Here is a 26,279-nt window from a genome sequence, read left to right on the forward strand (position 1 = left end):
TATCGATTTATATAGTCATAACATGTACATCAAGCTTTAGTAATAGAAGTAAGATAATTTAGAAGAATATTTTTGAATATTTATTTTGTTGACACCTTTTGATTTCTACAACAATATAGAACGCATTCTAGTTCAGTTTGACGGGATTCTGTATACGAATTATGAAATATATTATATAAATATGACAATACCATGGGATGTTAAAGGTTTCATTATTCAATAATTATATGTTTATATTAAATATGTTGACATTATGTTCCGGTATTGGTGGAACAGAATGGAACGAACGCATCACAAATAGAAATAAGACGAGAACAGAAACTTAGAACTTAGATCAGAACGAATTATCATGGAACGAAATGAATGGAATAAAAATGATTTATAAACGGAATGAAAACGAAGCGAAAACAATATACTGTATATGTCAATTAAAAGGCTACTACCGATGTAACTTACCGGCGCCACTGGCAGTCATAATTCTTATTGTGACTTGAGCTGTATCTGACATCTGGTTCATATATCCATTAGCCCATATACTGTTATGGTACACCATTTTACCTCCAGAGGAGTCGGATGGCCTCCACAGTAATATCTGTGTCTCTGTGTACACGTACACAACTCCCCCAAACGGAATAAAACTCCCATCTGTTAAACTGTTTCCGGTCCCGTAAAATCGGAATCCAGGATTGTTTCCATCCGATACTGTGATCTAAAGATATGCATACAAATATTTATCATATTTAAATCAAGGTACAAATACACAATCATACATTTTTCGACAAAATATACTAACAAAATAAAACAAACAATCACATGAAGAACTTTGTTATCACCATTGTAAGAGGAAAAATCTGGTACTCCTGGCTCTGAATAATCAAAATTGAAAGGAGAAATCTATCATCAAACTGTCAATATGTGTATTCCAGTACGGCATCTTCTTTCCTATTCTTACTCTATTTTAATGTGTTACAACATGTTCATGATTATTTCGTTTCGAGACACTCTGTATATTAATAATACCATTCATAATTCTATAGATGTAACAAAGCTAATTAAAGGTTCATACACATGTATGAAAAAGTTGGTTTAAGATCTACAGAATCAAATGTATTTTTTTCGTCATCAAATAACAACGCTTTTTTCTGAATCTCGTCACAGCATCAGCTGCGTGAATTTGAAATATAGCCTTTGCTTATTTATCTTTTATGTTGATTTTCTACTCACGTCTCACGAAATGTTATCATCAGATTTTCCAAATAGAAATATACCAACAACCAAAAGTGTCTGTAAATATCGAAACCCAAGACACCACTGTATAGCCAACACCCTTTGAAACGTGATAAGAAAGTCAACGGTATTGTTCCTTGTAGTGGTAAATGTGCTAAATGAATTGACTAATCAATTAATTGAGGAATACTGTTTGACCAGGACACAAACCCAAAATAAGTTTTGCTGCAGGACCACAATTTTAAAGGATATTGTAACTTCACGATTGGTAATTGTTACTACTAAGGTTAATAAAATAGAGATCTGCTTTTAATTCTTTCAATACATCCCAATATACCTAAAAACTTTGTACAACTATATATAGTAACTATTGTACCTCTGTTGACACAAGTATGTCGTCAGTTTCAAAGTTTGCCGAAAAAGGAATTTCATAACTGCTTGTCAGGGCAATACCCATCGTTAAGGTGTGCTCAAATAGAATCTCCGAAGGCGAAAATGTCCAACATATAATTCTGATTTGGCCCGAAGAATACCTCCAATCGTCATTCTCTCCCCATCCGTCATATGCACTGAAAACAAATCCTGAAAAGCCACATTATAACATTTATAACACCGCTACATATGTAACCCTGGTAAATACTAGCCGCAATTTCCCGCTTGGCTAGAGAGATCTTCTCTTCAGCTCGATCGGTTGAGCGTAAGACTAGTAAGCCAGAGGTCCCGGGTTCGATCCCCAGCGGAGGCAGTGATTTAAATTTAATTAATCATGCGCTCTGTTACGCTCATAAGGTCATAACAATTGTATAATTTATTTCCAAACATCGTTCAATATAAAATGTATCTATCTATAAAATGATATTCAAAGCTCCATATTTAGTAAAATCAATAAAACCTACATTTCCTATACAAAATCAATAAAACCTACATTTCCTATACAAACATTTATGCATTTAAGGTTTAACTTAATTATTTTATGTTATTAATTCATACCACATAATACAAATGAAGTCTTAATAAACCACGAAATTCAATATGAAAAATTAACCAGGTCACTCTAAACAACTACCCTAAAAATGTAAAACATCGACATTTGTTTTTTTATTAGATCAAAACATAACGAAATGATATGAATTATAATAATGTATTGATATGGACTAATTGTTATTATCAAATTAATTATTTATATATCAAATATTAAGGACGAATGCCGTTACAAGTTTATGTTACAGACATAACGACATATAGACACTATAACGATCACGATATACTATTGATGATTGTAGTATATATGTTTACAACACTTAGCTTACCATCAGATGAAGCCCAGAGTCGTATCCTAGTGGTGTCGTACCCAAACAATACGCCTCCTGAGTTTAAAATCGATACCGGGTCAGATATTCCGGCACTTCCTACAAGGAAATGTTCCAAATATTTCAAATGGAATTACAAAGGTTATGTTAAACTATCGACTAGACATAATATAAGGTCGCTTTTGAAATTGGAATTGTTCATAATATAATGACACAATAAGCGTTTTAATTCTATTTAAAACATAAGTTTGAAAAATCGAGAATTGGTGCAATTTGCAATTACATATTCATACCATTATATTTGTGAGAAAAAAAAGTAATTTATACTCAGTTAATTCTAAAATGCCAAAAACCTAGACAATTGATCAATGACTTTCTTTTATGTTTCTTTTTTAATTCATTTTCAATAATTTGGCATGTATATTCAAAAACATAGATATGTTAGCTAGGGAGCAGTGCAAGCCCTCCTTGAAGATAACAGTTTCAGTTTGATCAGGATGGACAGAAATTCGCTGTTATACTCATATCATCTGTTAGCTCATCACACTTTACATTGTCAATGTTTTTACCTACATAACAACATACCATTAGCGCTTCAGTTTCTTTAAAAAAGATTGATGTTTCAATTCCTTTACAAAGTTGTTTTATCATGACATTGTATGATAATGGAAACAGTAGAATCCTGACGGAAAACGCTGACTAGGTAGGAGACATAATTTTTAGTCTTCATACAAAAATAAACATGCATCCAACCGGTATTCTGATGAAAATAGGAGTAAAGGAAATCCATGCACAGCTAGATGCATTAGGTAGTTTACGAGTAGACATACCTTATCAAAGAACATAATATTATGGTTCTACTAATTATGAAATAAATACACACGTAATATTAAATAAGAAACAATGCAGCGGTATTATTTTATTAGTGTATCATAAATACTGATCCGGTTATAGGTATAACGTTACACGACTGATTACCCTGAGCGTCTGACCAGTAATCCGTAGAATCTAAGGCTATCTGTACGGTAACAAGGTCTGGATATACTCCCAGGTTGTGTGGTATCTCGTGGTAAGCCGATGAGCCTGCGCCAAATATCAAATTAGTTTATAGTGATATTTAGGATCACATCATCCTTTATTAATGTATATTGATTATGAATGCCTGCAGCAGGGTTTATTGATTTGTTCTGTTTACATAAACATACTTCAGGTTTACTATGTAGATATGATATTGACTGTTGTTGTCTATGTAATGCTAAACCAGATATCAAGAAACGAGATAATGATACTACATTATAAATCCGTTGATATTTTATAAAGTGTATTTCACGTATATTTTTAGGAAATTGATTCGCTAGATGGCTTAACAATAATTGAAATGTGTGCAATGAAAAACCATACAACATTGTTACTCCAAATACAGGAACTTATGTATATCTGTGAACGACTTTTGTCCAAAATTGTATAATTAAACAATAAGAATCATGGTACAATGATGGTAATGTTCAAACTATCGACACTGGTTTTAGATAAATGATCGAGTCACTTTCAGTGTATTTTAGTGGATGTAATATATCTGATGTTATATTGATATCTAATTTTCCTACAAAGTAACACTTGCTTTACTTAACGCGATCAAATACTGTAATGTAACGTTCCGACACGCTCCAATATAAACTACGTACTACTGATAGCTGTCCATTGATGGTAAAATGTTGGCGGACCAATGTCACACAGTTTCCACGCTCGCACCTTTACCTCACCGGAAGTGTAGGATCCACCAATGAGTGTTGATCCAGTTCTTCCAGTACCACCTGCAATAAAGACGATTGTTCAATATTGGTAATTATCTTGTGTTTTTCCTGTTTGTACAATCATGTGTTTAACAGATACACTGTAAGGTATTTTGTATATACATGTAGGGGCCGCAGTGGTCGAATGGTTAAGGTGTCCCGACACTTTCACACTAGCCCTCCACCTCTGGGTTGCGAGTTCGAATCCTACGTGGGGCAGTTGCCAGGTACTGACCGTAGGCCGGAGGTTTTTCTCTGGGTACTCCGGCTTTCCTCCACCTCCAAAACCTGGCAGGAGCTTAAATGACCCTGACCGTTAATAGGACGTTAAACAAAAACAAACCAAACCAAACAAAGTATATACATGTACTAATATAATCTAACATGGGTCTGTTCCGTCGACAGGATATCTCAACCCGATTGTAAGAGTTTGGTTAGCCATACTCTTACCTGAGGGTTGAGATAGTCATGTTCGCGGAACAGACCCATGTTTGAATATTTTTTTCACATACTTGTGCTATCTTACCATACTCACGTGCTGAGAAAAGTTCCCGGAGCGACCACTCACTTCAATGTCAACCTCCCCTACCCTCTTATAACAACCAGAAAAATGTTCCTAAACAGGTCACATGTGACCCCCTATTTACAGATCTAAAATATTAACACCTTTCTTGCCTATTTACAAATTATATACTTCCAAAAGCACTATCATAATATTTAATCTAACTTCACCCATTGCCTTTCCCTCCGCCAAGAACGATTTTCCTCCCCATCTGAATCAACACTGTCTTCTTTATCATTTTGAATTCGCACTTCCCGATTCTTCCTGGCATTTCCTGCATTCTGTCTGATTACATTGGTAAGGAGATCGGACCAACGAGTCTGAAGTACTTCTGAAAGATGCACTCAGTCCACCAAGTTGGTATACTGATTTCGCAGTCTACTCCTTAAAACTTTGTTGGTAAACTTATGAAGGAATGGTGTCACTTTCCCGTCCATAGCATTCATCTCCGTAATTTAACAGTTCACTCCGCATATAAAATAAAACAATTTGTCATATCCCTCTCCTCTCCTTATTCCATTCCTCTGCTTCCCTAATATATACATCACCAACTCCTCCAAAATCCTTAAGATGTACTTTATACATCTATTCTACAAAATCCCACCGCTGCCATCAAATGTTATCCCACTATACTGCACCTTGCCCTATGTGTGTACTCACGTGCTGAGAGAAGTTCCCGGAGCGTCCACTCGCTTTGCTAGCTCAGGAACGACTGACGATCATAGCTACCTTTTCTCGTTCCCTTTCCTTCCGGTTCTCTCCTCGGAACTCGTCTAGACTTTACATATACAATGGCTTAAATGGCTAACCCAATTACACGTACCTAACACTTGCAAGCAAATGTAAGGTTTTATGGAAGTTTTCATCGCGCCATATGCAATGCTCCTTGGAATGTGCGTCAAAATCAATGACGTCATCATTTCAGACATTGTTACCTAACGTTGAATGAGTGAAATTATGTTATTGTGAGCAGCATCATATAGCGCGTGCAAGCTGTCTTTATCCACCCTTTTGTGAGATCGATTTATCTTTTCCCTAGCAACCGCGGAATAACCATGTGAAGTATGTTAGAAATAGCTATGCTTTACTACTACCACTGGTACTAGATTACAATACCTGTCTATTTTGACAAGTATTTGACATTGCGACTTACCGGTAAATGCAACGAGACCAGTAGTTGCAGCATAAATTGAGCCTTCACCGTCTGGAGCATACACTCGAATGTCTGCAGTGTTGTAGATATATACCACACCACCATAGTCAGTGGCGGAATCGTCATCACGATGTGCCGAGCCGGATCCCGTAAATATGTAATAATCACCATTGTCTATAACCCTTATTTGAACATCTACCTTCACCGGGTATTCGCCAAGGTCATGTGGGATGATAAGTTGACTTCCCTGCTGCTGCCTGGGCGGTCAACGTCAACCATCCGCTTTCGAAGGACGGTGCATTCAAGCCATTTATCATGAAAACTGGGGATGTCAATAGGCCTAATATAAGTTAAGGATGAGTCTTCGATAAAGATACTACACCTCCGACAGCGTACACAATGCTTGCCACAATAATTCATAAATGACACCCGATTTAACACCAACAAATGCAAGAAATAGTGGCAGCATTTGAAAAAAAAAAATTGCTTATCATTATTACGGAGATGTAACACCTTCGAGACATTATATTTTATTCTCGATACACCTATCAAGAGCTTTCATACTAATCTGAAATAACAATCCATTCGCTTGCTTTGAAAACTTTCTTGTTTAAAAGCGACAATCAGAACTCATCTACCATTGCCTATTATGCTGTAAAGATCTAACAACGCATAAATAAATAAATAGATAAATAGTTAAATAAAATTAAAGAAAAGAATCTATTAACAGACAACAACATATATTCTATGATATGTTTGAAAAACTGTGTACGTGGGAATATTTGCCTTGATACCAAATGACGTGTATAAGCATTTTGTATATTCTTAATTATTGATCTGTTTACGCGTTTCTAAATATTTGGCAACGAAGTTCCTTTGATGCTATCAATCTAATACAACTGAAGACATATTTGATATAGATACTTATGTTACAAACATTAGTTTGTATTTCAAAAAATCGAATTGTTAGAAAGAGTATATGTTTGTTTAAACTGTGGAACAACATTTGGACACAAGCACTTCTGAATAATCGGTCAATGTACATCTATCAGTAAATTTGAACAAGATATTAATAGGAAATCAACAATCTAGGAATCAATAGGCCAAATTCCACGGACTGTAGGATATAAATTATTCCTGAACGAAAAGTTACTGAACTTTCTAATATTTTGTCAAAATTCTGACACATTTCACGTAAATTCTTGAATGACGTTATCAATTGCATATCTATATTGCAGGTGCGATTTAATGGAAATATAAACAACATATATAACAACATTCTGTATATAACAAAGAAATCTGATCTTCAGGTAAGATTCTTAGATGTCTCAGCAGAGAAACAGCCCTTCATCCCTTAAAGTTTTACAACCAAGAAACACAACCATTACACCATAGGGCGGGTTAATGAGAGGGAGCAAAATGTAAAACCTAGGGTTTATTACATCAAATATGTTTCTATGATTGACTTGATAATATTTCTATTAGTAAACACGTAATTATTAGTTGATCAGCCGTAAATCATTTATCTACTTAGGATTTGTATATCAAAATTGAAAACATGAAATATATGCGATATATGTGTAGATATAAAATGTACAGTAAAAACAGATTTTGATTTATATTCATTTAGAATTAGAATTATATTTATAATATATAAATGTATTTGCGAGATATGTAAGATAAATGGCACGTAATATCAAAGACACAAAGGCTTGCACGGATGTAATGAAAGTTTGATTATAACATTGATAACGATACCTCTGGACAAAACATATACACAGATTATAACATAACATTTGTTTACGATTAGAAGAAAGAAATGAAATTGGACGTTTGATTAGATAAAAGATGTATAAAAAATTTCAAAATCGAAGATTTTTTCTGATCATGATCGATGTCAAGAGTTATCATTAGATAAGAAGCAATTAAAAAAAATGTTATTTAACGCAGAGTGTTAGTCTTTGTGATTTTAAAAATATGAATCTAGTGTTCCAAGATAGAAAAATGAAATGAAGAAATGAAACTAATGCTTACAGTCAGGATTAGGCAATGGATATCTTTTAAACAAAGTTATGAAGTTTAACCAAGACTGTGTGGGGTGTTAGCAACGAAATGAAAAAAAGAAGAAGGAATTCTGACATGAATAACTGAACCATGACGTCAACTACGCCATCATAAAAATGTCCACAAAACATCATATTTGGCACTGAATGAATAAATATATATATAAAAAAGCTATCAACAGAAAATTATTCTTATTGTAACAACGTTAATCCGTAGACATTTTTATTGAATTGTATCCTAAAATATGTCCTACTCCAGGTCAATGCTGACTATAAACATTCTTAATTAAGAGTTTTTTTTATACGTTTTGTAATATAAAGTTATATCTCGTTAAAAAAATATATTTACCTTTTAATAATACGAAGACTTTAAACGTCAGCTCAGGTATGGTAGACATTCTAATAGATCAGAACACTACCTTCCCTTTATTGTAGTCAGTTCCTCTGTTTAGTGTGTCAGTAAAACATCTGTCATATTTCACAAACAATCCAAGCCGATATGAATTACTTTGGCGAACCAATCGAATAGTATTGACACCATCAACAAAACAAGATATATTGATTACTGAAAAGTGAGTACTTCTGGGTTACGATAATATCAAACAAGTGATTAAGGACTAACGTTGTATTGCATGTAAGGATTGGCCTACATAATGCATTTAAATTGACCAGCCGATGTCAATCCAAAAGCCAAATGAACTCTGAACACTACTACATTCGCAATAAGCATTTATAGAGCAATTTAATATCTTATTATCTGTAGTTTATCCTTTTAACTTTATTTCAAAACGTGAAGGTACATGTATTTTTTATGGCATATTGCTTTTGAAGTTGGCCTGATATTTATTGACAAATTGTCACCAACACTGTGTAAAATAGTTGCGGTTAGTCGCTTGAAATGCACACCAAAAAGTCACTGTGGTTGCGAGGCAATAAAATTAACAAACAAAAACGTTATGAACCAACTTTAAATATAACTTCATACATGGAACTCATCCGTTCATAATATAAGAAATGAACAATTTGTTCGAATACTAAGATGAAATGGTGGGGAGTATATAAATTAGACTGGTGCCGCATAGCTGACTAAATGCAAGGCCTTGCCATCAAATGACGTATGTATAACATCTGTATCAATATGCTATCATGTATCAGTTAAAATACTTCCCCATTTACTTTTGCAATTTATAGGTATTATATAATATATATACAAACATTCGTGACATATCAATAACAATGTACGCTCTGTATGAAGCATGTTTCTTTGATTTAACAGTGTTTCAGTGATATGATCTCTACAAGAAGAACAAGATAGCACGGAAAATCCCATCAAGCTAATGTTCCATTGTATGCTATTCATCCTATTTCGACACTCAAAGCCCAGATGGCATGCACATTTCTCTTTTGTTCAGAGTGCACCCGAATGAGAATAGTCAGACAAATTCGACTGTGAAAGAGCAACTGCAGTTTTAATTTCTCGCGTTGCAGTGTTGAAGTATACTTATGTAATCGATTTCTATTGATATTATAAATGCTGCGTGAATATCCAAAACAACCATATATTCCGTTAGTGCCGCGTTTGGCTTCACATATTGACGCACTAGTGTCAACGAGCGCACACTATGGGAAAGAAATGGTAATCCAGTATATGCAGCACAACAATCGTCCTAATAAGAAAACGGTGGTTCCCAGACCACATCACAATCTAAATGAAAACATCTTATAATAATCTGAAAATACCTCCGTGTCACTATATTTCCAGGCACGCGAAATATATTTTTTAGATAAAAAAAAAACAATGTCAATTGTATTATGTCTAAATAAAAGTGAGCGTAGTTTGGGCAGGGAAAATCCCGCATGCAAACCAAATTGTAATTCTTACTCCAACTTGTAACAAGAGCATAGATATCATCAAATCGATTTATATGTAGACCCTTGATGTCAACCATAAAAAGCTACCTTGAACTTAATCACGGTTGCATCTATTGAAACACCGGTGTTAGTTTTCCCATCAGAAGTGGACACTATAGTCTATATTCATGTATATGCAGTTTTGAGGTTTTTCAGTGTCCTGTAGTTTTTTTAAGGAAGACACAGAAACCCTTTTTTAGTTCAGAATACTTTAATGTTCAGCTTACAGATATAACATGAAGCATATCATCAGAATGATAAGAAATAGGCAAGCAATATTTTCGAAAAAGGATCTGTTGATTCTGAACGTAATTAATATCAAAATATAATACAACGACGATGATGAAATTACAATAGTATTTTTTAAATAGCATATGGAAGTAGAAGCAAATGTCAGTCTACTGGTAGTGAATAAAGCTGTTGACATTAACGAGGAATTATTCATATTCTTCTATGCTGATATCAAAATCAAAACACGCTGATAGACACGAGTGACAACACCTATGATATATATATCGACTTTCGAGGTAGTCTTTTCAGATATCTTGTAATCAAATCCAGATTATATAGGATTTCTTGGCCAGCAAAAAATAAATATTCGGAACGAAAAAGTTCATGGTAAAGAAAAAGAAAATAAGAAGAAAGAACGAAATGTTTAAATGTCAGAATGTAGAGGAACAAGAGAACACATTCAAATGAAGACAGCCATTTTGTTGCTTTAATTTATGACTCAATGTCATTATCGTTATGACGTTTTAATCAATTACTGACTGTCAGCCAATAAAAACGCGATTCAGCGTCCATTATAAAAACATAAGACATAAACATTTCCGTTAAGAGTTACGTGTAATACCTTATATAAATAACGCTCGAGGGAGTTAAGCTCATGTCAGTAATATTAAGAACTTATCAGTCAACAAGATTGTGATTCAAGCAAAGCACTCGATATTTATATGAGGGTTTTAAAACTTTGTTAACACATGCATCATATACAAACTCTAGACAAATTAACATCTTTTTGCTTATTTCCTTTGTCACTTTCAATGACAAGGCATCTTCAAATTTCTTTTAAAATGGATAAACTACACTTGAGGAAACCTTAAACCTTGTCATTTGCTATTTATCTTGCTATGATATTTATTGTTCGTTTTCATCCTTACTCGACGTTTGTTGCTTCGATTGTGTACAATATTAAGTATGTCAATAAAAATTGGAAGGAGGACAAACAAACATAAGATGAAGATGCCTCCGGATCCTATGTACACAGCAGACAACCTCGGATCGTAGGCACATCCCAGTGTCTTTTTATACATGGTTGTTGTCTTGTAGTGTATCTTGTGGATGTGATATGTACTTTGCTGATTCTTCTCGGACGATGAAGGTATCGATGACGTCAAATATGATGATGTGCACACTAAAAAATTATTGATAGGTTAAACAGCAAGACAGATTCAAAATTGAAAAGATCGAGAATGTTTTTTAAATTGTAATCTAAGCTTAAAGTTAATTATAGTTAAGTAAATGACAAAGTTGCTTTAGCTGTCGTGTCATTTCATTATACCAGAGTACACCACGCACATTTAAAACGACCTTTGTTTCTGAAAGAAAACCATATTTGTTGGAATGTAAAATAACATAAAAAACCTGTTAGTTGTATAAGGAGAATATCCTATTTTATTTGACAGAATCATAAACATTTTAACTATAGAACAATACGTCAAAAAATTCAGGAATATCAGCAACAAAATAATCCGCATATATTGCTGATTAGCAAATGGGTAAAATCACTTCCTTCCAGGTAGCATTTTTTCGATAGATCAAGTCTCCGCGGTTGCCCAAATGATTGGTAGCACAAGGAATGTACATGTATTGTAGCTGAAATTTCGAAATCGATTATTTTCTCTATTTTGATTTTGTTGTGATATCTATGTTTCTAAATTTTTATTCATAAAGATTCAACTTTAGCCTAAACTATAACATTCGCCTTTAATATAGCTACCTCAATACAGTACTGGTGCGTGATATAAGCCACAGGCGCTTGCATAGAAAATGAGAATTAAAAACAAAATTATATCAGTGGTATGTGTACAGTGTAATATGGAAGGACGGAAACTCCGCCACGAGTAGTATAGAGTATGCGCCGTGTCAGTTTGAATAAATGTGGTTTTAGTCAATTGAAGTGAGATGGGGTGCCGTTTCGCTCGTGGCGGAGTTGCCAACCTAGTACTTTACAGAGTACACATACATGTACCACTGTCATATAAAAAAAAAAAATGAAAATCACATTTTCTATGCAAGCGCCTATGATATAAGCTAGCACACCCTTTATCTATTATCACTCCACATATTAAGATAGAGATTGTGATAACGATGGTAGCCTTACCTGAGCAGACAGGTACCTTTCCCTGCCATGAGCCATATTGACAAACATGCTCAATGTCCCCCGATACCATTGAGTACCCAGCTATACAGGAGTACAGAGCTACACACCCATTCGATGTACCATTGTGTAACGTCATTGCATTTGCAACAGGTGTAGGGTCACTACAATCCAACGGCACCAGGGTAGACGTTCTATTGGAAGCGTCGCTTGTGTATGTTTGTTGAACTTTTGTTGAGGTTGCATAGGCTGCTCGTGAAGAGGAAGTAAGAGACATTTTCGTACTTGCCGTTGCCATGGTTTTTGTATTGGCCTCCAAGTATGTCGTGGTCATTGTTGCAGTATTTGTTGTATTTTCTGTATGGTATAACATATCATACATGTTCAATAGGTACATTTTAACTTACTGTAAATATTTTAACAATATAACCTGTATCATATTTGACATTGCGTTGTTGGAACGTTAATACTACCATGTGACACTCTATGACATTGTTCTGTTGTTGGACCGTTCATACTACCGAATGAATTTATGTTGAACTGAAACAACATGACCATCGTGTGTTCCTGTATGACCGTGTTGTGTCGTTAAACCCTTAATACTACTATTCGACCTTTTAAAGCTAACAGTATGGTCCGTTATTTCACTTTAAATGTGTGTGTTTGTTTTTTTAATCATTGAACATGCTGAGTCAGTCTTACAAAGAGATCAATACCACCATTTTGTCTTTACCTTTGTATAATCATAGTCTTTTAATTCATAATATACATGTACCAGGGACAGATATAACTGCTGCAATAACGGCATTAGGGTGAAGAATATTGAACTGATAGTTTTTAAAATAGTTAAAGACCTGAGTAATATATTAGCGCAAAGAGACCTACCAAACTGACAGTATAGCCCTTTGTGAGTGGTCGGGCAGGAACACTGGACGTGGTTGCTATTTACAGGGCGCATACAGGTCCCTGTTACGCATGGTCCATGGTCTTAGCAGTAGAAAAGAAGTTTTATTTATGCATGTATGTTATATTTATACTTTGATGTTTGAAAATGGAAAATATACCATGATCGCTAAGCTGCCGAAAATTCTGACAAAACCACGCACGCACGCACGCACGTACGCACGCACGCAGATGCTTGTACATTATATATGACTTTTTTATGAACATTACTTGTTAATTTTATGTTACATGCGTGATGTAAGTACGAGGGCTGATTGATATGATGCGAGTCTCATATTGAAGGATTTGAATTTTGCTGGACATATTGTAATAAGGCGGATGCTCAATCAATTAAAGTCATAATCGTGAATGGCAGCAATGGCAATGACTTGTAAACAGGAGCAGATGGAATAACACACCTTTAGTGAGCTTTCCGCTTAGCTTAAGTTTAATATTGAAACTGCCTCAAAAGTGAAGCATAGTATATGTCATTGATTGTTTATCCCTATGGAGATAATCTATCATCAGAATACCATCTGCATCCCAGAAAACCGAGGCCCAGCTGAAGGAACAGTCTGCCTTCTTTGGCGGGGAGAGCCAGGGTGCTTCCATTTCTTCGATTGTTGTTTGGCCTCTGAGGTTTCATCCATAGTGAGAAATTTCTGAAGAAAGTTGGCAGGATCTTCCTAAAAAAGGTTAAGATTCACGCGATGATGTGCGCCTGGTGTGCTTCTGATCAAATGTCAAAAGTCTATGTACCCATCGGGCCGAAAGCTTTCTCATCGCAAGATCCTCGGTCAGAATGGAATGTACTCTTTTCTGTGAAATGCCAACTCTGCTGGTTATATATCTTTCAGTGAATTGTTTGCCAGTCATAACAATATCATGAACTTTATTGACCATTTCTGGGGTTGCAACATTAAAAGGCCTTCCAGGACGGGGGTCATCATCAAGGCTCTGTCGGCCGCGCTTAAGTTCCGCCACCCATCGTCTCACTGTAGCATATAAAATGGCATCTTTCCCTAGTGTTGCTACCATATCATTATGGATATCCTTAGGTGTTAAACCTTTTTATGCAAATATTGGATCACTGCTCTTTCGTCGATATAAACTAACCAAATGAGACCAGACCTTGTATACACGGCCCTATATAACCAGAGAAAAGACGGACTTAAATAGAACATCCTTGAGTTCCTCCTTCAGTACGAGCCTCAATAAATATCATCATCCCTCGTACCTACACAAGTTATTCGTGATATAATTAGCAGTCGATTGATCTAGAAATAATTAATTAAACAATCTTAAGTGTTCTAAAGTAACGTAACTAATGCTATGTTCGTTTTCATTCTCTAGACAATACTAAATGCTAAATGTTAATTTGCCCAGTCTACTTCAATCTTGAAAGGATGTTTTCATACACTATCAGACACTACAAACATTCAAATAGTCTTTAAATTCCTACTCAAATGATATCTAATCTACATGTATCTGATCTAACACATCAATAAAAATATACTGATAAATATCTCCCTACTGATTAATAACTTTAGAGTTTTTCATGATTTTTTTCTTAACGTTCTATTGTGTCACTTATGTCACACGATAGTTGGAATAAAACAAGCTTGTATTAAGAAAAATATTGAACACCGTGCTCTCACCTGCACCGGAAGTGTTATAAATACGAATGAGGACTTCGCCAGTAGTAGAAGCTTGTTGATTAATACCGCCTCCCCAAATTCCGCCAATAAAGACTATTTTACCGTCGAACAGGTCTGATGGACGCCACAACAGAACAGTCTCATTGCTGTAGACATAAATAATTCCACCGTATTGGCCTCTCGTCCCGTCTGTTTGGCTGTTTCCTGCTGCGGCAAACCGGAAACCGTCGTTGATTCCATCATCTACGGTAACCTGCAAAATCACCATTAATCAAAGGCATTTCTTATAGTCTTAAAATATATCTAGCTACTTTATTGTCAGTATTCGTCTGTAACCGTTATATTAAGTGAATTTCCTCTGGTGATATTTCGCCCAGGTTACATTTGTTTATTTCTTCACATATAAGCATGTTGTATTGCTTCTATTCTTGCTAGTTCGATGCCTTACTACAAAAAGCCAGAAAGACATATTGAACCAATATCTATTTAAGTATTGCACTGTCACTAGATGCTAGTATACAGTTGATATGAATACAACGTATGTGACAGACATATATCAGCGCTCAGTTCTAAATAAAAGTCGTCTTAATGAAGGTGATAACAATACAAAGGATATTTCGTTTGAAACGTGTCTAACCGGTCAGATCAGTGTCGCTAACTCAGTACATGAACACGATGTTTAACTTCAGCGGGGCTCAGTTTCGAGTTTTGGAGTAAGGTTTGACATCACAACACTAAAATCCAGTATACATAGACATCCGTAACATAATTCGGAAACGAGTCCCTGTGGGTGTGACGACGTTGACAAATTATGTTATTTCATGTCTAGTATAGCGTTTATAATGATTTTATGACAACTATTTTTCTGACTTTTTAGCGTTATAATCTTTTATAGATGATTTATGTCACTTAATGCTCAGAAATTTTGAAAGCTTAAAATAGACCACGACAAATTAGGTACATACTTATACCACAATTTTATAACGGACACTGATAATGTAATATAATTAATATTTCTTTGTTTTCATGGTAAATACTCAAATGTGATTGGTCGAAAAATTCTTTTCATTCTTCTATGAAAGAAATTCCGAGAATGGCGCGAAAAATGTGACGTCACAATACCACAATTGACGCTGCGTATTGATTTGAGAAAAAGAATCCCATTTAAAACCAGTAAAATTGTACATAAAACATGTTTTAGATTAGAAAATCAATTTCAAAAATGACCTATAAGCGTTGATGTCAATTATTTTTTAGTTTCATCGGGGTATGAAACTACGCTACGCGGATTCATACAGTTTGCAAACAAAATTTGTTTCATACCCTGATGAAACTATCAAAAAATTACATCAATGCTTAAATATTCAGCACCTCTATAGCAAACAATAACAAAGTAACTATAAACAATAGCTTCATAGCTATAACAGTGATAAGGTACAGTGTACAAATAAACAACAACAATATATAAAATATTGAAATAACTTTTTTTGCTATGTATATACCATGGATATATAACGAAAAAGAAAATCAATATCCTCACCATAAACTACAACTACAAGACAATCAGAATTTAATCAGGAATATCAACAATTGAATCCGATAATGAATCGAAAAGAGGAAGCAAGAAAATACACCGCCAATATAATTTGGAATTAGAATGATAAACTTGTATTGGTTCGTTTTTCAACATGAATTATATTTCTGTTCCTCAAACATTTTAGTATTTGATCAGATCTATTACATTGCAGTATACGGTTAGATAAACATCTTACGTCTACAGTCACAAGGAAGTCCCGTATGTTATACTGCTCTAGCAGGTCCACCTCATACGTGTTGTTCTGATATTGGGTCATGGTCAATGTTTTCTTAAACACCATCGTTGCAAATGGGAATATCCACGCCAATATTCGAACGCGACCACTCCCCGAATAAGAATGTGTGTTGCTTCCCCAGCCGTCATAGTAGTTACAGATGGCCGCTGTAGCATACGAAATATTTATGTGAATTTGTGTTTATAAATTGAGACCAAAATATACAATGGATTTCAATGTATTTAAATGGGGAAGCTATTTGTAATATTGACTTATTCTATTTTTTCCATGTTAGTAGTGGTATACATGTACAAAATGTACTACTGCTTGTTTAATCTTGAAGATTCATACATAATGAAATTTGCAGAGAATTTTTTTAAATCAGGCAAAACATCAGCATGAGTGAGCTGATTAGATACTTTTGTATGTCTGCGACACTTGATATACAGAGAGAATACATGATTAGTGAGCATTTTTGTCTTTCTGTCCTAGCCATAAATGCAGCTTATATGAGAAGACCCTGACAATGAATTATAATTATCCTGCAGAAGCAATAAAAAATAAGCCTTTTTAGTTGAAATAGTACCAACAATTGTCCAATTATGTTAGCCTTTAAACGTTGTTGGAAGTAGGATAGTCGAATTGACGAACGAAGATTATAAAATGCATGTACAGCTGTTCTCGTTCACTACGAAATGCAGCAAAAATATATGTTTTGAATGTATTCCGACAATGCGGATGCCAATTGCAGGATAAATAAATGAATTAACCGATAACTGTGTACATACAATTTTTTCCCGTATCCTCTGATGTACTTCTGCTTGGCGACCAAAGGCGGATAACGTCATCGTCGTACCCAAATATGACCCCTCCAATGCTCACGTACTGATCTAATCCGGTTCCGTAATATACCGTGCCTAATTTAAACAAACAACCAGTAGTTCACTGTATAGCTATGGAATCGTTTCTATTCCTTCTAATGACATGCTCTAGGCCAAAAAAACGGATGTGTTCAAATAAATACATCAATTTTCTCGACTTCGTAGGCCTAGAGATATGGAGAGGAGATTCCTAACTTGTTTAGAAACGGTTTGTTATGAATCAGTGATATTGTGATTATTTTATGGACAAAAATACAAAGGCATTTGTAATTCAACTCTACACTGCAGTAAATAAAATAGATTCGTTGAGTAAGGAAAACTTTATCAATTCCTTGTTTATATTTCCTATCATATGACGTTTTGGCCAACAGTTATAGATATTGTACAATTATATGATTAGTTAAATCTTTTGCCACAGTATTACGAAGGCTGATTAAGTGTAAATATCATAATGGTGTATAATAAGTATAAATCAGGTCAATATCACATCTCTCAAATGATACATTTTCTCCGCTAAACAACTTCATTTATATTGCGTTCTATAATGACTTAGACTCTGTTCCGTTTAAACCTATCAAGCCAATCTCCAAATGTATATATATTAAGTAACAAAAAACAAAATATCATTTGATTATGTAGTTCAATTTGTAACAGTAAACTAGGTTGTGATATTCTATAATACCTTGTGCATCCGAGTACATTGGCAGTTCTGTGCCTCCGCAGAGTGTCTGAACTGTTAGTAGGTCTGGATAGGTTCCGAGGTTGTGAGCTACCTCTTTATAGTATAAGTTATCTAAAGGGTTAGACAACAATTCGTGTATAGTTATCGAGATCAAACAACAGGAAGTAGATGCATACATTTAAAGTCTGAGATGAGATGTTGCAATGATAAAGACGAGTTTTCATAATGTTTAAATCCACTCCATTATAATGATGTACGACATGAACGTGCAAAGCAGAATAGAGAATACACGCATGATAACGAAAATCATCATTCTAACTCAAAATTGATAAAAGGAGGACAAAGACTTATCATGCTGATGTGGGTGCTATACTTCACTTGGATTTAGCTACCTGGTAGAAGGAATATGCCATTTTATTTCAATACTTTATTGATCTATTTTGATTATAATGTTTGCTAAATGGACCAGGAATCCCAGACATACAATGCATTTGTAAATTATACAATTATTTTATCACAATACTTACCATCAAGGTCTACCCACTCATACTGGAAAATAGGATCTCCGAAATCACACATGAGCCAGACTCTGATTCTGACGTCCACAGTACTGTACTGTCCTAAAATCCGCGTGGACCCGGTATATCCAGCCTTTCCTGGAATAATGTTAAAGATATTGTATACTCACATAATGTGTATTAATGATATGGGCAAATCTCTCTCTCTCTCTCTAAATTTCAGAACATGTGTCTGGTCCCTCAAAAGTTAAACTTTGTGTATGGGGGATTTAAACAAAGACAAGTTTTGTCAATGAGATCATATTGACGACAATGTAACTTTCGTAAAGTCTTCATCAACCTGGAAATCTTTGGTTGTATATTTCTGATAATGTTTCATATGTTTATACGTGTACGTATTCCATAGATATGTGAAAGTATATATCTAACAATCAATATAACAATTACACATGCAATTATCAAACCTAAACTATTTGCAAATGAGTGAGAAAGTAATGAATAAATGGTTCAACAGCATACAGATATATGTTTTAACATATAGCTCTATCTGAATGATCGTGCAGCCGAGTTTCAAAAAAGTCGGGCCAAGGTACTCTTTTTGATATCTGTCGATTGAAGTCAACTACTCGATATTGATCCTATGTGATCTAATATTTTTGTCCACTGTTGAGGACACGAAATAGAAACTAGAGCTAAATTGTTTATATGAACAACTCTGACTGACGTTCGTGTCAGGGTAATAGGTAGCATATGTCTGGTACATTTATATACAGAATGTATCCTTACCAAATTTATATTGAAACTGATGTAGTTGTGTTATACAATCCACATAGAGTTTTACAGCCGGGGGTGGTTTATTGTGTTATATAGTGATACAGAATTATTACAGTAAAAATTTACTATCTCGAACTCTGATAAATCGAAGACTGCTTATCTCGAAGTGAAAATCCACTACTTTATAAGATATAATTCGAATTCGCGGGATAAGTTTTTATGACCTCCACGGCTTTGAGATAAAACGGATTGATTGCATATCGTATGTCTGTTCTATACTTGCAAAGCTTTTTTGATAACACGTAAACTAAGCAAACCATCCCATTTTCCATAACAATGTAGCCATATCAGATAATTACCTGCATAAAGGTAAACCAATATAATGATTAGGCTATACAGATATACATATTCTCCAAGATATACTTCCAATCCTGAGTCGATACAACAAAACTATGAAGAAAGAAGACACCAGTCATGTGATGCATAAACAAAAACATTTTCTGTACCTGGCATTAATCATGCTTTGTTTAAAGTAGATCAAGGGTAGCATGCAGACAACATTCTTCTAAATTTCACAGATCACAATTGTCTGGTGGATCACACAAGACAGCCTTGGAACTATTCAGTAATGTTGGATATGACTTTCCCAGACGATGCAGATCGAAAACACACAGATAGACAATCTCGATTGCAATACGCAAATTAAAACTGATACTTCAAACATCACATTGAAATGAGTGAAAATAATCTCAATTCCAAGTCTGGATAGCATTAGATAGACTAATAAAAGGTATATGATAAGCTCTTGATCTGAATAAGAAGAATTTGGGAAAATATGAAAAATATAAGATAAAATAAATGTAAATAATGTAGATCTAACACCACCATTGTCATTACGATAACCTGTCGGGAACGGAGAATTATAAAGTTGCTATGCCATGTATGCAGCAGCTCATGATCCAAAATACATGATAGCAGGAACTAAAGCATTACATTGATCAACCCATACTTGACGTTTGATGACGTTGTTTTCAACAGTCATTAATGCGAAATTGATGACGTTGGATTTAGGGATGATACTATTAGAAATGGAAAATTAATAATTAAAAAAATGGAATAATCACGCGTATCAGCTGAGTTTAAGCTGTCCCTGCTGGTAACGTTATAACCAAAATATCTCTGTATGTTGTTTTTTTTTTTCAAAATCCACATTTTATTTATTCAGTTTCTTGAGTATATCATAACACAGTAGGACTACATCCCTTATGTAATAGTACGATTAATGGAGGTAAAAAGTTTAGTGAAAGTCTTAATTGAGCATCTGTTAGAGCCTGCAATAAAACGTTGTTAATAACGCATCCTCCTCATTAGTCGATATTTCGAAAGGATTGGTAAGCTAAATAATATCTTATTCAAATGGTACACACTACATCACAATACAATCATATCTATCAGAAAAAGTGTAGCTATGGTTACCTTGCTTATCAAGGAAGCCTAGTTCCTTTTAAAAGCAAGAAATGTAATCGTGTTTTCAGATGAGGATCGAACCATTAGATTTATCTGCAGGCACAACAACAGAAGTGCCATGTAAATCGTTAATTTGTGGTTTGCCAGACTGGAAATGCTCTCCACGCGGTACTTTTGTATTCAAAATGTGATTGAATGTTAACTTTAGCAGACTAATTGTGAAGAATATTTTGATGTTATAACTCCATTCCACTTTTGGCATACCGGTATTCGACGAGTTGCTGGAGCACTGTGGATTTTTGTACGGACAGACTTGAAAAGTGTTATTTGCGCAATATCATCAATGATGTTAACGTCTCCATGCTGAATTTTGTAATGTACTATTAATCTTACTGGTCCAATCCGTGTTACACACAGGTAAATAAGAAATTAATATAAATCAAAAATTATAAATATAAATTAATATACTGTATGCTTAGAAAACAAAACATTAGCAAAACATAGATACTCTGAATAAAGCCCTTTAGGAATAGAACCAGTTACACTTTAGCATCATCACATGTGTAACTATGACGTTCCCACTAACTCATTATGACCGACCAGCAATGAAAACGGGCTTTCACGTCACCTACTTAACCAGTAAATAGCAGGAACTGCAGATGATGATGATGATGAGGAGGAGGAGGAGGAGGAGGAAGAGGAGGTTCTTACCGGTGAAAGCAGCAGTTCCCTTTGTTGTGTAAGCGGCCCCTGGGTACCCGCCGTTAAAGCTAGGCAGTAGTATCCTAGCGAACTCCTCGTTGTAAGTGTACAGGACGCCACCATAAAAAATATCGGTATCGTCATCACGATGGGCAGACCCAAAGCCAGTGAAAATGTAATCAATGTCATTTTCTGTAACCTTGACCTGCACATCTACTTTAACCGGAAGTTCATTAAAATTGTAAAAGAAGACAGTTTCAGACCCGAAGGCACCAGTTTGTGCGGTCAAATTTCTCCATTCACTAGTGTAGGTTGGTGAGTTGATGCCAGATATGTCTGCAATATTAGAAATGTTCTTGACGATTATATACGATGAACATAATCTCCTTTCGTGAATGAAAGATTGAAAATCAACTTAATCAACACCATCAACTTAATCAATGTCTTAACTTTATCAACATCATCAACTTAATACATATCATGGACTTAAAAAAAAACTCACAAAGGTACATGTATACAGATTCGTTATCATTATAGCCTCCATACAAAGTTATCTTTTAATGAGTGCACAGTAAAACTAGTTATGAATTCACTACGCCCGAACATTGCATCAACAGTTCAACCGTACCGTCTATAATTTGTAAAGCAGAAATATAGAGGTATCAGTTACATCTAAAAAAAAACATTTTTATAAAAAAAAACGTGAGTAAGCCAAATTTATTTACCATCAGATTTGATAAATATCCTTTCTATCAATTTAACCACTAAATCATTATTTTACCACACTAGATGCGCGTTATTGATATATATCAATCGTCCTCAAAAACTAAACATTTCAAATCAAATTATATTCAATAAATTACTAAATAAAAAATCCAAAAACAAAAAATATTAAATTATAAATTAAAAAAGAAGTGCATAGTTCGCCGAGAAGATACACGTATCAAGATAGAACTATCTGATGACTTTCCAAGTGATAATATATTTTCTATAGTATATCTGTAAAATATTATCAGTACCGTATTAGGCATTCATGTTTGAATTTGTTAAAACAATCACTTACCTTTCAACAAAAGCAGCTTAAAGACAAAATACACAAGGAATGATTTTTTCTTCCCGCACATCATGACTATTTGTATTTAAATTATTTGAAAAATAGGTAAATGTCAGGCAAAACCCAGTTATATCCAAAAAAGTTATAAGTATTGTGATTTCATCATAACAAGACATTGGTATCTCTTCGTGAAGCCTTCTCGCCCGGACTATAGAGCATTACTACATCGACAGCTATAGTCACCTGCAAAGAGTTCAAAACACTGCGGCAAGGCCGTCCAGTCATATTAAAGATAAAACATATTCTGTCCTCATTGGTTACTGGTACAACAACGGTCATAATAAGAGGTTTACATGGAAAGTGAAACATGTTATATGTAACATGAAAAGTATTCTAGCTCGAAATGATTTAAAGAAATCATTAACCAGTAATATATTTTAAAGTCAAATGCTGTAATTTTTGTTTCATGTTCTAACATTTGTAGATTGTGACAAACAGAGAAATGTTTCAAGACAAAAAGTAGGCGTCTTTAACTAAACCTTACTTATTTAGACTACATTAGAAAATCCGTGTTCATGTGTTGTTTAGATAATGCACACGATATGCAGTTTTGTTTGTATTGTGTGCGCGCAAGATAATAAGAGAACTGAGTGTGAAAGTGACATATACATGTATAAGAAATAACGTAAACTTACGTCAGATTGGTGAAATGAAAGCAGAAATAAAAAAAAAAGTAAATAAAATGAAGGATTGAAGTGAAGAATAATTAATGGATTATCACCTTATACTTTTTTCGATAATTTTTTTTTAAAGAATGCATTATTCATCGGGTCAATCCGGATTAGAGGGTTGCACTTAGGCACCGTTTCAAAAAGAAAGAAAAAAAGTGAAGACAGCGAAATAATTATCTTTCCATGTCTTTCTTAAAACACGAAAATCTGTAGTTTTTTCATAAATCCATTCTCTCTATTATTGATGTAATGTCAATGAGGTCGTTTCAATATTTTTATCTAAGGCTGGTTTTATTATGTCACCGCTGTTGCTGGTACACCGTTTCCTTATGACAGTCCTAGGTGTGCATATTTTTGCTAAAGCGGAATTAAGTTTTGTTGGACCAGATAGCTAGAGTATTTGATACCGTAATGAGACACTGTTAGCACAGAGGCAGGCACTTTCATTCAGTACAATAAATGAATAGAACATGTGTTTGAGATTTCCATCCCTTTCAAGTTAGAGGATTAACGATATCAACCACTCTAATTGATTAATCTGGTTGTTTCTATGGCAACGATAATAGGACTAGTTTCATTCTAGTGGTCGTTACCCCGTAAAAAAACAAAAGGGGTTGCTCTTCATTGCTTATGAACATTATGCAAACCTATTTCTGGGTATGGATATCTATTCTTGTCTAAGATAAATGATTTGAATCGCTAACCGGATAAAAGAATGTACCGTATAATCTAAGCGAAAGGTTAATCTAAGATTACGGACTCGTATGGCATTATTATTTTGCCCTCTGATTGACCACTGTTTTATTACATTGATCAGCGTTTCCGGAATTGACCGGGGGTTAAAATATAATCTGCGAAGAATATACAAATGTAACCATAAGATCAATAAAAAAATCATGAGAACATCAGAGAAAGTAAGTGAAACCTTATGCACATATATACCGATAAGGATAAAGAAACGCAACTTCTTCATAAATATCCGTAAAAAATGTAAGGAGATATTGTGCGCCCTTACCTTATGCCCCATTAAACATTCAAAATTCATCAATGCCTAATTAACCAAAATACCGTGATTGTACAAATGCATGCGTTCTTTTTAATTCAAACTAGTGTCACATCGATACGTTTGAAATTTAAAATCGATCCTACAAATATGCCACGGCTACCCCAAATTGATAGAGGACGGGCTCTCGCAATGTTCCTGGACGACAGCACTCAATAACAGGTCGTAATTCACCTCGGAGATCACAAATCGACTATGACTCAGTAGTTATACGTCCCAACACCAAGGGAGGAGTTGACTGACGGAGATCCGGACGACCACGTAGTTAGTATGTTGGTTTACCATTGACACCTTAGCGTCATGTGTCCATACGTTTCCCAATGAGGCATTCATGGATGATTCTCGATTCATGTTTAATCGATCAGATGGCCGTCAACGTGTGTAACGACGTCGAGGGGAGCGTTTTCCAAACGCTTGTGTCTTAGAGCGCGACAGATTTGGGGCTGGAATGGTCTGAAGAGAAATTTTCTCATGGGTTAAGGACGCCTTTAGTGACCATTTACGGGAAATGAACGATTGTACGGTATCGAGATGAAATCCTTCCGTTGTGCCATTCATAAGAAGGCACTATTTGAACCTTTAGCAAGATAACGCTACACTATACGTTGCGAGAATTTGTAGGGAATGTTTTGTAACCTTGAACATAATCCCTATTCAATTGCCTCCATATAGCCCCAATTTATCCGAAATTGAACACTTGTGGAATGAATTAGACAGAGAGTTTGGTATTCAGCCAAACATTCCGATTAACCTCTCCCAATTTGCCAATGCACCTACCGAGGTATGGAATAACATCTCTACGGACAGTCCCGTACTCCATACCCCGCATAATTAGAGACGTTATAACTGTTTGGGGAGGACACACACGATATTAGAGATCTGTTCTGACAACAGCCGTTATTTCAACATTGTGAACATAAGGGAACTTTATTTCATGGCGGCCTAATTAAGTCCTTATTTGTCAAAAATCTCAGAAAATTTGAAGACATATGGTCCAATATTCGGATTTAACAATTGCATTTCACATTTAGATAATGTGTTCACAAACGTTATTTTATTTAACAGTGAAGCTGAAGTTTCTTTATCCTTTCAGTATACATGGATGGTTTCTTTTCAGTATCGAGATCAATTTTCTCCCAGGTTTCAGACATACCGGGCAGCTGGTTATCATTTTTCAATAGATAAGATAACAATATATCATTCGTCGTCAAGCAAATCAAACGGCTGAGGTATCGGACAGACAATTTTGAAATGTACTTTGACTGATTTGTGAACATTTAAGTTATATACCGTAATAACTTTGAAATTAGGCTGTTTTTGAGATATGAAAACCTTTATCTACCGTATGGCATTGTACTGAGGATCACTTGAAACATCACTGTCGTTATATTCTTCCATAATAATTATGTACCGGGGCTGATGTATAAACACAAACAGTCACATTTACTAAGGTAACAGTAATCACATTGTACTGGGGCGTCTTTCTCAGTTTGAAATTGATTTTCAATGTTTTGTAATTATCACCTCGACTGTGATGGTAGTTTGTTTCAGCGTAGCAATGGTCAACACATAGTCACGTGTCTCTGAAATAACTGTA

The 26,279-nt window shown here is 34.8% G+C and overlaps 1 protein-coding gene across 1 annotated transcript in view; it reads right to left on the reverse strand.

The window, feature by feature from the left end:
* LOC117328368 overlaps window positions 1-22,958 on the reverse strand; it is a 28,940-nt gene extending 5,982 nt beyond the window's left edge. The window contains exons 1-14 of the mRNA XM_033885895.1: window positions 22,898-22,958; window positions 21,844-22,170; window positions 18,901-19,029; window positions 18,374-18,484; window positions 16,772-16,977; window positions 15,000-15,252; window positions 12,403-12,756; window positions 11,247-11,433; window positions 6,046-6,302; window positions 4,223-4,351; window positions 3,516-3,620; window positions 2,538-2,636; window positions 1,604-1,809; window positions 457-709 (exon numbers count right to left, since the gene is read on the reverse strand). Of these exons, the coding sequence (XP_033741786.1) occupies window positions 457-709; window positions 1,604-1,809; window positions 2,538-2,636; window positions 3,516-3,620; window positions 4,223-4,351; window positions 6,046-6,302; window positions 11,247-11,433; window positions 12,403-12,756; window positions 15,000-15,252; window positions 16,772-16,977; window positions 18,374-18,484; window positions 18,901-19,029; window positions 21,844-22,170; window positions 22,898-22,958 (2,677 nt within the window). The remainder of the gene's footprint in view (window positions 1-456; window positions 710-1,603; window positions 1,810-2,537; window positions 2,637-3,515; window positions 3,621-4,222; window positions 4,352-6,045; window positions 6,303-11,246; window positions 11,434-12,402; window positions 12,757-14,999; window positions 15,253-16,771; window positions 16,978-18,373; window positions 18,485-18,900; window positions 19,030-21,843; window positions 22,171-22,897) is intronic.
* Window positions 22,959-26,279: the final 3,321 nt, after the last annotated feature.

This window comes from Pecten maximus, chromosome 5 (genome assembly GCF_902652985.1).
Source record: "Pecten maximus chromosome 5, xPecMax1.1, whole genome shotgun sequence".
Lineage (NCBI taxonomy): Eukaryota > Metazoa > Mollusca > Bivalvia > Pectinida > Pectinidae > Pecten > Pecten maximus.